Here is a 15,018-nt window from a genome sequence, read left to right as displayed (position 1 = left end):
TTTATAACCAGCAGGCCAAGAAAGATAACACAAATTTAGGATATATTATAGGTGGGAGAGCTTCAAAGAACAGTTACTAATGAGAAGTTTGAGATTGTTCAGTGGGACTGTGGTTTGCCTAAAGTCTTCCTGTAGGTCCAGGGCCACCACTAAACACCTATGTTCCTGCATGCACATCGAGGCCCACAGCCATGCTCTGTTTTGACTGAAGTCTTTTGTTCTTGGGAGATAGGACAGTTTACAGGGCTGAGAGTTATTTGTTGGTTTCCAGATGAAATTCTAAATTCTAGCATACCCTGGCAGTCTTATATGCAGTATTTACACATATTACAATACTTACAGTATTGACATAGTATGAGTTTGCTTTTTGCTATTGGGAAGAACACTGGGTCCAGTGCATCTGTATCCCATCCAGTGGCCCAGCATTCCAGGCTTCTTCCATCATGAGATACCCCCATGTCAGCATGTGCTTTTACCACTACTGCAGCAAGATTGGGAACCTGGTAAATTGTGCCTTGACTCTTCAGTGTTTCTGCTGGAATAGGCGCATTACTAATGTTACAGAGAAGAGAAATGTAATCCTCCATAATGGGGTAGGGAATTGGAAATAATGGAGAGCATTGGTTATGTCCACCACATCAATTTTTGGCTCAAAGAACGGGCAGTAGTGGCTTCAAATCCTTAAGAATTGGTCTCCCTTTAGAAATACTCATTGCCTTAAACATGGCTCAATGTCTGTAAAACACTTCTGTAGTGGAACTTTTCCTGGGTCTTTGTCTTAGTTAGGGACCTATCTCCATGCCCCACTGGTGTATGCAATTACTGTACCCTGGCTCATCATAGATAACAGCAAATGTTTGAACACCCCAATCCACAGTATTCTTTCAAGGGTTTCTTGAAATAGCTAGCTAAAGTGTTCATGACAAACGTGTCTCAACCAAAAAGCCAGACCACATATATAAAAAAGAATAGCAGTTATCTCTCATTATCCATAGGGGATTGGTTCTAGGACCTATGGGATTACAAAATCTATAGATCTCAAGTCCCTTATATAAAATGGGATAGTATTTGCATATAACCTATCCACATCCTCCCACATACTTAAAATCATCTCAAAATTATTTAAAATACCTACATCAATGTAAATGGCCACTGAAATAGTTGTTATACTGTATTGTTTAGGGAATAATGACAAAGAAAAGAAGTCTTTACTTGGTCAGTATAGACAATCTTTTTCTGAATATCTTTGATCCATAGTTGGTTGAATTTACAGATGCAAACCCAACAGATATTTAATCTGTATATTAAAGAGCATCACACACCAGATCTTACCAATATTTTTGCTCTACAATCTTCCCTTTTTTTTGTAAAGATAGCAATCTAAAACATATTTGGCATTTGGATAGTTTTTTTGCCTCTTCATGAGATACTGTCTCCATAAAAAAATAAGGAATTAATAATATATTCTTGCCAGAACTTAAAATAAGGGGGACAAGTAAAGACATTCCAACTCAATAATGTCAGCTATTTCATTAAAGCTAGTTTTTTTTCCCCCTTGTAGCCTAAACATGCATTCGAATTGAAAGTCACATTTATCCTCCCTGTTTGATATGTGATCACAAAAGCTGCCAGTCTCTTTCACTCTATTCTCCTACAAGAAGTGACTGGATTAATTCAAGATGTAACTTTGTATGTATTAGTCAGGATAGACTATGGTGTGCTTCAATAATAAACAATACCAAAATTTTAGTAGTTTGACATAGTATAAGTTTGCTTTTTGCTGTTGGGAAGAGCACTCAGAGTCTAGTGCATCTGTCCCGCATGTGGTGACCCAGATTCCTAGGCTTCTTTATTCATGAGACAACCCTAGGTCAGCATGTGCTTCTACCATTGCTGTAGCAGGGTTGGGAACCTGGTAAATTGTGCCTTGACTTTTTAGTATTTCTGCTAGAATAGACACATACCTAACCTTACATGGAAGGGAAATGTAATCCTTTGTAATGGGGTGGGGGATTGGAAATATTGGAGAGCATTGGAACTATCTACAATATCAACTTTTGGCTCAAAGAATGGGGTGGGGGGGAGTAGTGGTTTCATATTCTGAACTTTTTCCACTTTCAGGTTTTGTTGAGAGTCCCAGCAAGAACATAAAGTTGAAGTAAATTGAATATTACAGCAAACCAGATAGAACCGAAAATTTGGGGAAAGAGGTTACCATATTAAAGCAGAAAATGCTTGCCTTTCTGATGTCTTGATTTCAAATACTATAACTTGTATAGCAACTCCTTAACACAAACTTTGGACCCTGAAACAGACTTTAAACAGAAGAAAGTTCCATAAGGCTAATCACTTCCTTAGATCTGAGCATCTGTTTGTCTTTTGAAAGGACATCAGCCTTTGAAGAATATCATTGGTAGATTGGAGAGTCCTTTAACAAAGTTGATTTATTTGCTCTTTGAGGGTTCTTTCCATATTCATGTGTGGCAGGGAGAAAAAGGTACTGAGTCTCCATCACTAGTTATTGTGGTATACTGGGATCACCATGATCAACTTCAGATGATAGTTGAATTGTATCCACAGATCATTATCTGGGATCCTACATGGACGGTAAAGCAATGAGGGAAAGCTGCTGTTACCATCAATGACTCAAAAGCACATTGTTAATCTTAGAACTCAAAATGACTTATATTATTATAGGAACTTGTATTATTATAGGAACAAGAAAGCTACCTTTCTATCATTTGCCTTCTCTCACCCTCCCTTGCCTACAGTACACTTTAAAATTTGAAAGTTGTACAGCAAGGTGAAATAAGTTTTCAGTTGAAAAATCCTTTTAACTCAGAGTACAAAAAAAAATACACTTTTAGTACCACTTTAAGGTATTTTTACAAGATCCAAAACAAGCCATATACATGGGTCTTGAGCAGTGAAGAAAAGCCTAATATCCTTAGTGAAACATTTTCCTAACCCACCCAGATACTAATTTTTAATTACTCAAAAATATTCAACAGCAAAACTATGTGGAACAAGCATTTAAAACACTCTTGCATGAAAACCTCAACATCTGAAGCTAACTGTATTACCAATAAATAATACCCACCCTGAAAGGGGTGAGGAGGAAAAGAATTAACCTAAATAATTTTGGAAAACAGCATCATACTGGATGCCTTTAAGCTAAGGACAAAAAGAATTATTATGCTCTAATTTAGTGAATGTGTTTCTCATGGGGGTAGGTTAGCAATTCTGAAAGTACTTTATAAAGTGTAGTAGAAGTAAATGAACAAGTAAATATAGCATCAATGATAAGAGTAGATTAAGTTACTAAGGAGGAATGACTAAAATGTGAACCTCTGGGATTGGATTAGAATCAGAGGTACTAGAATAAGCTCTTGGTTTGTAATATGTATACATACAGATAGAGAAATGTGGATTTGTGGACTAGTGTACATCTCTATTTATTAGCTCTGTCTGCTTTGAGAGCCTCCAAGCAATGGAACTGTAGCCACCATGAGCACATTTGGTACCTGCATCTTAGCTTCTAATCACCACTGAAAACTTGGGCAAGTAGTTAATTCCAGTGCTGGGGAAGGGGAAATACAAAATAAGCCTTGAGCATCTTGTAGAGTCAGCAACTAAGAAAGTACTTAAATAAAGATAGGCCTTGTCAGAACATAGGAGCCAACCTAGACAGACAAAGCTAGAACCGCTTCAGCAACAAAATAAATAATGATAGTGTGTCAGTCAGTTTTTTGCCACTGTAACCAAAAATGAAAAATGAATCACTTAGAGGAAGAAAAATTTATTTTGGTTCATGTTTTTTAGAGATTTCAATCCATGGTCAGCTGACTCCATTTCTTTGGGCCTGAAGTAAAGTAGAACATGGTGGGAGGGTGTGGCAGAGGACAGCTGCTCAGCTCACGGCAGCTGGGAAACAGAGAGAGGGAGGAAGGGGCCAAGGAGAGGATGTATTCCCCAAAGGCATACCCCCAGTGACCACTTCCTCCAACCATACCCCACCTGCATATTATTTCCACCTCTTCCTAGAAGTCGATTAATATGATTAATCTACCAAATGGATTAATCCACTGATGAGGTTAGAGCCCTCATGATCCAATCATTTCCTAAAAGCCTCATCTCTGAATATTGCTGGCTTAGGGACCGTGCCTTGAAGTACCTGAGCTTTTTGGGGACATCCCAGATCTAGACCTTGATAACACTGAATTTTAACCATTAGAATAGAATAAATACCCATAAATCCATTCTGTTCTACATAAAAGTTGAGTAAATACATGAGAATGAAGGGATACTCTTTATTACAGAAAAGTTACAGTTCATGAACATAGAAGGAAAAAAGACAAAGTAGAAAAAATCACCATGAAGCAAATACTACAGTAATAATTCTGATAAACAAAAGTACTGGTGGGTGCAAATATTAGTAGGCCAAATCTGCAGCGAAGCAGTGAATTTCCACAATCTCAAAGCATCTTCCCCCATAGAGCTATTAATTATAAATAAAAAGATAGCTCAGTAGTGGAGAAACCCTGCCGTGACCCCTCGCCGGCAAGGGAAAACACGACACAGGATTCTTCTTTCAGCAGTTTATTCAGGCCTTGATTCATGTATCATCTTCTAGTGACCCGTCGCCGAGCGCCCAAGCACAGCCTAATAAAGCCTCCAGCATACCAATCTTAAGCTGCCACGTGGACCTTTCTCATAGGGTGGTAAGGGATTGCGTGCCAATTCTCCATATTAGGAGTTGTTTATCACAGGCCACAGTGGAAGCCGGCGCCATCTTCTAATGGCGGCCACGGTCTAATTAGAACGGCTCACCACAGTTCCCCCTTCTGTTTTATAAAACAATGCAGGCGAAAGTAGAGGTCCTATCCCACTGTGCAGTAGTGGCTGCAATGTATGGTTCAGTCCTAAGGAGGCGCCTTCCCCAGACCTGATCCCATATCAGCCGACGCCTTTTTTCGTAGGGCGGGGCGTGGACGTCAAACCCACATGCAATAGGACATGCTTTCCTTGAGGTCCGTTGAGGGATCACTCAAGTGCAGTGCCTTGCCTAGCATCCTGCACCGTGACGACGGCGAGAAGTAGGATAACACAGGTAGCCTGGTAATAATGACAAAATTTAAGTTGGCAACACAATCCCTAAACCCCAGAGGAAGGTAAAAGGTCTATAGCCGAGAAGAAGTACCAGTCCTGAAACCCATCTGCGTGCAATGGTAACAAGACCNTGCAAAGTGCTCTGCTTTACCTTAAGTCCCTTTGAACGTAGCAACCCATCTAGGGCCAACAAAATTGGGCTCGAAGAGGCAGTGCCCATAATGTCTCCAAAGATATAATGAAAGTGAAAGTACAAATCCCCGCTCTCTCCTTATTTACAGAGGAGCGTCCTTTTTTCCGCTCTCTCTTTATTTACAGAGAGAGCGCCCCGCTATTTGCTTGCGGATTCCCACTTACCTGGGAACTTACTGGTGCACCACCCTGACTGCTGAAAGTTCTGGATCCTGGGTTCGAGGAATATGTTCCACGTCCGGGCCACCAATTGCCGCGACCCCTCGCCGGCAAGGGAAAACACGACACAGGATTCTTCTTTCAGCAGTTTATTCAGGCCTTGATTCATGTATCATCTTCTAGCGACCCGTCGCCGAGCGCCCAAGCACAGCCTAATAAAGCCTCCAGCATACCAATCTTAAGCTGCCACGTGGACCTTTCTCATAGGGTGGTAAGGGATTGCGTGCCAATTCTCCATATTAGGAGTTGTTTATCACAGGCCACAGTGGAAGCCGGCGCCATCTTCTAATGGCGGCCACAGTCTAATTAGAACGGCTCACCACAAAACCCTGCAGACACCACCTTATCCAAATAATCAAGATACACACTAATGGTGATAAAACATCATATCATAACCCCCTGGATATTACACACTGAGCAGGGCACAGTGTCATGTCACTGTCTGGAAAGATGAGGAGAGACTGAGAAATCTCTACCCACTGGAGGAGACTCAGGAGAATAAATGATTAAATGTAATGTGGGAAACTGGAAAGGATCCGAATCAAAAAAGTACTTAGTGAAATAACGAATAAAAGTAAATAAGATCTGCAGTTTTGTTATTACTACTTCTGATAATTGTATCATGGTTACTACTGTCAATATTAGTGGAAGGTGGGTGAGGAGTACCTGCTAAATTATTCAAAATAATAGTTAGTTCAAATTATTCATTGATAAGTAAAATATACGAGTATTTCAATAAAAAATAAACTGTTCTTTGGTTCTTTCTATTGTACCTTCCACAGCAGAGAGACTTTCTAACAGTTGGCTGGATGTTCGTCATATTGAAAAATACGTAGACCAAGGTAAAAGTGGAACAAGAGAATTGCTGTGGTCCTGGGCACAGAAAAACAAGACCATCGGTGACCTTTTACAAATTCTTCAGGAGATGGGGCATCATCGAGCGATACATTTAATTACAAATTACGGTAACCACTTTCTTATAATATGGCTCTCAGTCCATCCTATAGGAATTTTAAATTGTAAATGGAAATGTTGTGTTTTATACACGACATCATGCTGTATGTCAGCGATTCCTTACTTGTCACTTTTATCTTCAGGGGAACTTGAAGCTTTGTATTTGTGTGTGACACTTTTTTTTATTGCCTTGCTTATATAACACATTACTTTTTGAGGTTTTAGAGATTTTTTTTCTTAACTTTTACTTACAAACTGCAGGTTTGAAATGTTTTATTTCTATCAGCTAATAGAATCAGCTTTCTTTCCAAAACTCAGACTCCTTGAATCATAAGTATAATCAGAATTGCAATGTTTAAGTAAAGTATGGTAATGCTATCCTTTGTTTTGTTATAAGAAATATAATAAGTGTCTCTCTCTCTCCCATATTTTAGTGCAAATAATACCTGCAGAATAAACTTGGAATTTGTCTTTTATATTCACTGCTGTTTTATGTCATAGCTTTTAACTCTGCCTCACTTATCTGTCATTCATTCTATAATTCTTCCCTGTGTGTCCTATTGTCATGCCTTACAGTCAGAGAAATCCAATAAATAATGCCTATGAAGTTTTCTCCATTTATTCTTTGTCAGTAAATAGTCTCTTAACATCATTTGTTCTGTTTCTTCCACTTGAATTTATTCACTTCATTAATGATTGTGATTGATCTTGGGTCCACCATGCGGCCAGCGCAATGGTTTCATTAATGAGGTTCTTGGCATAAAAGTTAGCTAGAAGAGATCGAAATAAAACACACAGACTCAGTTACCTTATTTCTATTGCCAGGTCCGAGACGGCTCCCCTCTCTGGTTCCCTCCTCTAACCGCCCAGCAAGGCAGCAAGGATTACTCAGGGCTAGCAGGAGAGAGAGAGAGAGCGAGCACGCCAGGGAGTAGCCTTTTATTGGGGAGCAAGAAATTCAGGGGAGAATTCCATCCAATGAAGGTTGAGGGGGGGCCGCACTCCAAGGTCAGGGTCAGTGATTGGGCCCCCGGGGTCAGTGGTCAGTAACACCCCCACACGGACGGGTTCTCTCATCAGGAGAGGGCCAGGAAAATTCCGACACAGCCAGAAGCCTCAGACCCAAACCGGGAGTCACCCAGTCACACGTGAGGATGGCTCTCCACACTTGGGCTTTTGCATTATAGATTCAAGACTCATGGGTCCAAAGCGTTTGAATCAACATCTTCATTCTTTGGCTCATTTCATCCAGGCATATTTTCAGTTTTATATAATTGTACATAGGTTCTTTGATCACATACTTAATGTGCATGAGCCTGTCCCTTCTTACACAGAGAAGATTTACACACACAAAGAAGAAATCGTGAGAGATCTGTACCAGAAAACTATTGCTTCTGCATGACTTTTATTTAATAGATATTCATTCCTGGGATATTGGTTCTCAGTAAGCTTCTGCCATGATATTACCTAACTTGGCTAATTCCTTTTACCTTTTCTACACTATTTCTTCACGTGGTTTAGTAGAGCATAATGCCTTACTCAACGCTGAGCAAGTGGAATGCACTAAGTCCCTGGGAACTGTAAATACCGTGCCTTTCATTATCTCAGCCTTTTCCAACCTCACAAACCACCACATGGCTTGCTGTTCACAGGCTCAACCTAGCACAATTTAATGGGACACCCAGATTTGTTTTATAATTCTGTTTTCTGGAATAGATTTCAGAGTATGTTTTCATTCTCTATGTTGTTTATTTATGCAGCAGAGAATGATTTGGACTATCCAAAGACAAACATTCCATGTTCTTGGGTGACTCCTAGTCTGCTACACATGCAAATTTGATTTCATTTTTTTAAAATGTGAGATTAGCAGACTAGTAGAGACAATTATTTACTGCTCTACTAAAAAAAAAATAGGTAAATTTGAGATAAAGAAAAAAGATAGTACTTCACTCTGAGTCTTTTAACAAAGAAAATATAGTATATATGTCATATAATATAACATATAATATATAATATAACAAAGTAAATGTAATTTATTGAATTGATGCTTTGAATTAAATCATAATATGGAGAAAGTTAATTGGACAGCCTGTTAAGTGGACAGTGATGATTCACTGGGAGCATGTCTGCTGAAAATATGTGTCCTGTGGCAGCTACTAGAGGTTGGAGTTCCTAATGGAAAACACATGAAAAGATTTAGTCTTTCTATGCTGCCAGCATGGACAGATATATCAGGTATCCCAATAATGCCTACTTTTCTTTAGGGTATGTTCTATTTGGTGGGATTTTTGTTGTTGTTGTTTATTTAGTTTTATTTTTAGAGTAATGTTTGACCTTTTTGTCTTCTACCCTCCAGGATCACTTTGTATGTTTGGATTGTTTTCTGAGTCTTACTGAGAAGTTTCCTCCCTGTTCCTTCAGTTCAGGTTGCTGCCATTAGATGGTTTCTTTGCATCCACATACATTTCCTTAGATCTCAAGACATAACCAAAAATTTCAAGGAATTAGAATCTTTACTTATTAGATTTCTGTCCATACATACATGACATATTTTGCATTTGCATTTCAATGATTGAAAGTTGTTTTCCAGTTTTGTCATGAAATCCACAGCTTTCTACTGATTTCTTAGAAGAACCATTTTGAACCTTCGATTTTATGACAATTAAGTATTATCTTTCTTTAAAAAAAGTGGGGGACAATGACTTTTAGTGCCCTTACAGCCTCCATACTTCAAATGCTGTTCTACTTGAAGATGTTTGTCCTTCCTCCTTCTTTTCCTTACTATTTTTTTTTTGGTCTAGTTGCCCTGGCTAGAATCTTCAGTGTAATATTGAATAGAGGGCTGGGGCTGTAGCTCAGTGGTAGAGCGCCTGCCTCACACGTGGGTTTGATCCTTAGCACCACATAAAAATAAATAAATAAAGATATTGTGTCCATCTACAACTAAAAAAAATAAAAAAATATTGAATAGAAGTTGCAAAACTGGACATTATTCCTGTCTTGATCCAGATCTTAATGGAAAAATATCCAGTCTTTTACCATTGAGTATAATGTTAACTGTGGACTTTTCATAGATGTCCTATATCAAATTGAGGAAATTCCATTCTAGGGATTTTTTTTGTTTGTTTTAATCATGACAGGGTACTGGATTTTATCAAACGCTTTTTCACGGTCTGTTGAGGATGAGCATGTGGATTTTTTCCTTTATTCTGTTAACGTGATGTATTACATTGATTAATTTTCAGATGTTAAGCAAATCTTAGACTCCTGGGATAAATCCCACTTGGTTAAAATATGTATTCCTTATGTGTTTCTGGATTTGGTTTGATAGTGTTTTGTTGAGGACTTTTGCATTTATATCCAGAAAGGATCTTAGACTGCACTTTTCCTGTGTCTTCATGTAACATTGGTATTAGAATACTGACTTTATTGAATGATTTGGGAGTTGGTCTATCTTCTTGTATTTTTAAAGAATTTGTGTAAAACTCAAATGTGTGGTAGAATTAAATGGTGAAGTCATCTAAGCCTGGGCTTTTCTTTGTGGAACTTTTAAAATACTAAGTTGATCTCTTTACCTATTATAGAGACAGATTGTTTATTCCTTCTTGAGTTAGTTTTAATAGTTCTTGTCTTTTTAGGAATCTGTACATTTAAGTTATCTGATTTTTTGGCATAAGTGTTATTTGTTCATAGTATTCCTTATAATTTTTGTCATTTCAGTAACATCAGTAGTGATACCTACTCTTTTGTTCTTGATTTTAGTAATTTGAGTATCCTCTCTTTTTTTCCTGGTCAGTCTAGCAAAAGAATAGTCAATTTTGCAGATCTTTTCAAAGAACCAATTTTGGTTTCATTGATTTTTCTCTTTTTAAAATTCTCTTATTTTATTGATTTCCACTCTGATCTTAATTATTTCATTCCTCTGCTTGCATCTGTTTAGTTTTCTGTACCTTTTCTAGTTCCTCACTGTGAAATTTAGGCTATTGATTTAAGATATTTCTTCTTTTTTAAGGTAGGCATTTGCAGCTATAAGTTTTCCTCTAGGAACTGCTTGTTCAGCATTCTATAAGTTTTGATATATTGTGTTTTCATTTTCATTTGATGTATTTTATAATTTAATTGTGATTTCTTCTTAGACTCATTGGTTACTTATGAGTTTGTTGTTCAATTTCCATGTGTTTGTGAATGTCCTAAATTTTTCTTCTATTGCTTCTACTTCAATTCCCTTGTGGTCAGCAAATGTACTTCATATGATTTCATAACTTCCAGATGTTTCAAGGATCACTACATTTGTCCAATATGTGGTTTGTTCTGGAGAATGTTCAGTGTGCATTGGAGGAGTATGTGTGTATTCTATTTTTGGAAAGAATGTTCTATAGATCTCAATTAGGTCTAGTTGATTTATAGTGTAGTTCAAGGAGGTGTGTTATTAATTGACTATGTTTTGGTGCTGGTTTTATAAGCAAAACAATTTTAAAAACACTAGAACACAAGCTAAGCAAAACTAGAAGGTAAAATAAAAATTGTCCAAAGTCTGAATCACAATGTCAGAAATGATAGGAAATTCTTTATTTGGGAAGGGGTAGTGAGTGTTGGTGTTTGATAATACACACACACACACACACACACACAATCAACATCATCACAACCAGCTCTAATCATTTATGACACAAAATAGTACAGAAGATAAACAAACCCAGGAAGATGTAATCTTATAACTGTAAAAATCTAAAATATATGTGCAAAAAGCTGGTAACAATTCTACATTTTTTCCTTTCAATTTTCTACTTTGCACTTTAATATTTTATTATGTCTACCAATGATTTTAAGTAGCTATTCATGTTTTAAGTGAAGAAAGTTAGTTTGTATAATATTTGTTCATTAGAAAGCTATTTCACATTTGTAAATTTACATCCATTACAGTTGAATGAAATTGAACTTTAAAAATGAACATTACTAGCAAAATATTTATTTTCACAGTCTCAGAAAGGGGAACAAAGATCACATTTGGGACCTAAAATTGTTTTGTATCTGGTTCCCTTTATTTCTCTTTCAGGAGCAGGATTGAATTCTTTAGAGCAGAGTCATCAGGAGCATGGATTTCCAAACATATCCAAGGTAGATCACGTGTGCTTAGAAAATGATCCTTGAACTCCATTGTGTATATAGTTGAGCAGAAGGAATGAAATTCTCTGGCAGAAAGATGCTGGCTATGCAGGCACTTAACTAAGGCACAGAAATGCCTTAAAACTCTCATTATCCTTTATTGAATTGAAGACACAAGAAATTAGAGATTTATAAATATTTTCAGAATAAGAGCTTTCACCTATCTGTGGTCTGTCAGAGTTGAGATTTAGAACTACGAGTTCTTCATTTGTCTTAACTTTTAACTTTCCTTTTCTAGTTGGTATTTTGTATGTTGCTTTGAGTTTTTATTAGAGCAAATAAGCAGTACTCATTTCTGTAGCATTAGAAGTCATTTAAATAGACTATAACTGACTATGGCATTGATTCTTGAGTTTTTACAGTCAATGTGGAAACTTTAAAAATGTACGGCAATGAATGCTATTGAATAAAGTAAAAATAACTTTGCTTTTATTAGCTTTTTTAAAGTTATATTCCACTCTATTGCACTGTATAGTTTCCCAGGGAGCTTTGCATTTCTGTTGAGGCTCTGTTCTTTCTAGATTTATGAAATGGAATTACTCTGGTGTACATTCTTTCTTTTAGGGAAAAGCCAATGTCACAGTGGATGATGCTCTTATACCTGAACATAATGAAAAAGGTAAAAAACAAAACAAAACAACAATAACAAAAAACCCCAAAACACACACACACACAAATAAACAACAACTTTGCTTTATAAAAATCATCCTTTTACATAAATGAGTTTAGAAGAGGAAATGCCCAATAAATACCTTAACTGTTTATATTCAGATTCAGTATAAAACTTTCATAGATATAAAAGTAGTTTCAATTTTGATTGACAAAATTCTCATTGACAAAGTTCTAATCAATGACATTTATTTTAAGAATCCTTTTGCTAATGAAAAACATAATTGTTGATCTTTCTTTGTTAGTAAAAATTGCCATTTTTAAGTACCATAATAAAACATTTAAAAACTTAAGATGAGTTTTACACTGCTTTAGAAATTTTCATAGCAATTGCAAAGATCTTTTGAGGTGATTATAAAGCAATGCTGAAGGTCAGTGTGAAAATCCAGTTATTTTCTGTATTAACTCTCCTATTTTATTAGTAGGGAGAATAATTTAGTCCCACCTGGGAAGACTACTTAAGCCTGCCTTGCCTGGATCTGATGCTTTTCTGGTTTGAAAGAAAATTAGAATAGTTAAATAAGATTTTAGTTCTTTAATAATAAGCTCTAAATCACCTTTAAATATCTTAGGGAGTATTTTGTAGTAACTGTGGAAATATAGCCAAGATTGGGCTCTGAAAGATTTAGCCAACCTTTCTTTCTTTCTTTCTTTCTTTTTTTTCTTTTGATTACTTTTAAATGTTTTTTCCCAATCTCTCCTTTGGGCGATTTTTCAAAAAGCTGAAGCATGGGGAGAGTTGAGAAGTGTTAAGGAGTGATATCGGCCAAATTATATTGTTATATTATATGCACATATCAATATGTAACAATAAATGCCATTGTTATGTGTAACTGTGATCCACTAATAAAAATAAAAACAAACAAACAAACAAAATAAAAACAGCTGAAGCATCTTTCTGATTTGTTCTGAGAAATAAGTCAGGCATTTAGGGGCTCATGAAAAGTATCTCTATCAGTCATGTTTGAAAAATATTGTTTAGTCATATGAAGAGTCTCATTTCCAGAGTTTTTGTTTTTTTTGTTCCAGGGATTGAACTCAGGAGCACTAGACCACTGAGCCACATCTCTAGCCCTAGTTTGTGTTTTATTTAGAGACAGGGTCTCATTGAGTTGCTTAGCGCCTCGCCATTGCTGAGGCTGGCTTTGAACTTGCGACTCTCCTATCTCAGCCTCCTAAACTGCTAGGATTACAAGTATGTGTCACTGCACCAGCTCATTTCCAGGTTTTTTTTTTTTTTTTTTTTTTTTTTAAATAGGTTTTAGGTTCATAATGGCTCCACAGAAACACATTGACCTAAGAATAAGGAAACAGAATCTTGGAAAAATTTCCCCAAATTTCTCTTTGGCAGATTTCTTTGGAGAGTTGACAAAACCACAATACTAGTGTTCAGATACCTAAAATGCCATTTGCTCTTTGGGATGATGAGATCCAGACCCAAGTTAATGTAGGCTATAGTTTGAGTTCTTGGGCCTTCTTCTATTGGCCTTCCCCTTGGCTCTTACATGTTTCCAATATGGCAACACTGACTTTCAGAAAAGGTGGCTTATCTTCTCCCTTTCTACTCTCCTTCCTAAGGAATATTGCATGAATCCTCCATCAGATTTCAGAACATCATAGACGGAACCAAACATTTCCACAAAGACTTCCTGATTGGAGAAGGGGATATGTTTGAGGTATACAGAGTGGAGATTCAAAATCGAGCATACGCTGTTAAATTATTTAAACAGGTATGGCAAGAATTACTATCACAGAATATTGATTCCATGTATTTTCTCATATTTCATATTAAAATGTGTTATTTTTCATCAACAGTAAAGAAGGTGTATTTGAACATAAAATTTCATAAATGGAAATAAGATATATGAGCTCAGGTGACTGGAGAAATGACTGAGAAATGAATGCCTGTCTTTTTGGAATGTGGACATTAAATCCTTCAGATCCCCAGATATATTGCATGAGAAAAACTTTTCTGAAAAGCCTTGTAGGGCCTCTGGGACTTTGTTCAAGAGGATCAGGTTGTGCCAGTTTGCTTAGGGTGAGCGGCATGCTCTTCAGGCAGCTTTAGTGCCACACGTGAGCATTCAGTGCGACTTTATAAATTGTCTTCTTTTACAGTTCAGGAGGGTGGGAAAGAAGCGGCTTTAAATAGGAGCTACAAACCAATGATCAGAGCAGTTTAGAAGACAGTTGATTGACTGTAGCCAGTAAAGCAGAGAGGGAATTGGCAAATCAAATTGTGCGTCAGTTAGCGACAACTACCTAGGCAGACACACTAAAGAGCTGACCTTCATTCTCTTCACTGTTGGTCAAGCATCAGGAAACATTTACTAACCTCCATCTTGGCCTGGAAATCTGAGTGTGTAGAGGTGAATAAGGCTTACTTCTGTTCTCAAGGTGCTCACAGTATTTGGGGGGGAAATAATCAAGTCAATAAAAGAGTGAAACTGATCGGAAAGAAGTACTTATTTAACAGGGATTTGTACAAAAGATTCTGGGAGCACATGAAAGGTTGCATTTCTTACCACCCAAAGGAGGGGTGCATCTGGTACCCAGCAGAGGATGGGGCCCAGGTGACCACTCAATAAACATTTCTTTAAAAGAAATGGAGGGCTGGGGATATAGGTCAGTTGGTAGAGTGTTTGCCTAGCATGCACAAGGCCCTGGGTCAATCCCCAGCACCACACACACACACACACACACACACAA

At 37.2% G+C, this 15,018-nt stretch overlaps 1 protein-coding gene across 2 annotated transcripts in view; it reads left to right on the top strand.

The window, feature by feature from the left end:
• Positions 1–15,018, top strand: part of Irak3 (interleukin 1 receptor associated kinase 3) — a 54,174-nt gene that overhangs the window by 9,610 nt on the left and 29,546 nt on the right. For both annotated transcript variants that reach the window (XM_015483048.2, XM_048805682.1), the window contains 4 exons: positions 6,303–6,485; positions 11,531–11,592; positions 12,205–12,259; positions 13,888–14,039. In XM_015483048.2, coding sequence (XP_015338534.1) covers positions 6,303–6,485; positions 11,531–11,592; positions 12,205–12,259; positions 13,888–14,039 — 452 coding nt within the window. The remainder of the gene's footprint in view (positions 1–6,302; positions 6,486–11,530; positions 11,593–12,204; positions 12,260–13,887; positions 14,040–15,018) is intronic.

Source organism: Marmota marmota, unplaced genomic scaffold, assembly GCF_001458135.2.
Source record: "Marmota marmota marmota unplaced genomic scaffold, marMar, whole genome shotgun sequence".
Lineage (NCBI taxonomy): Eukaryota > Metazoa > Chordata > Mammalia > Rodentia > Sciuridae > Marmota > Marmota marmota.
The sequence above is the reverse complement of the archived record's forward strand: the minus strand, read 5'-3'. Positions and strand labels throughout refer to the sequence as shown.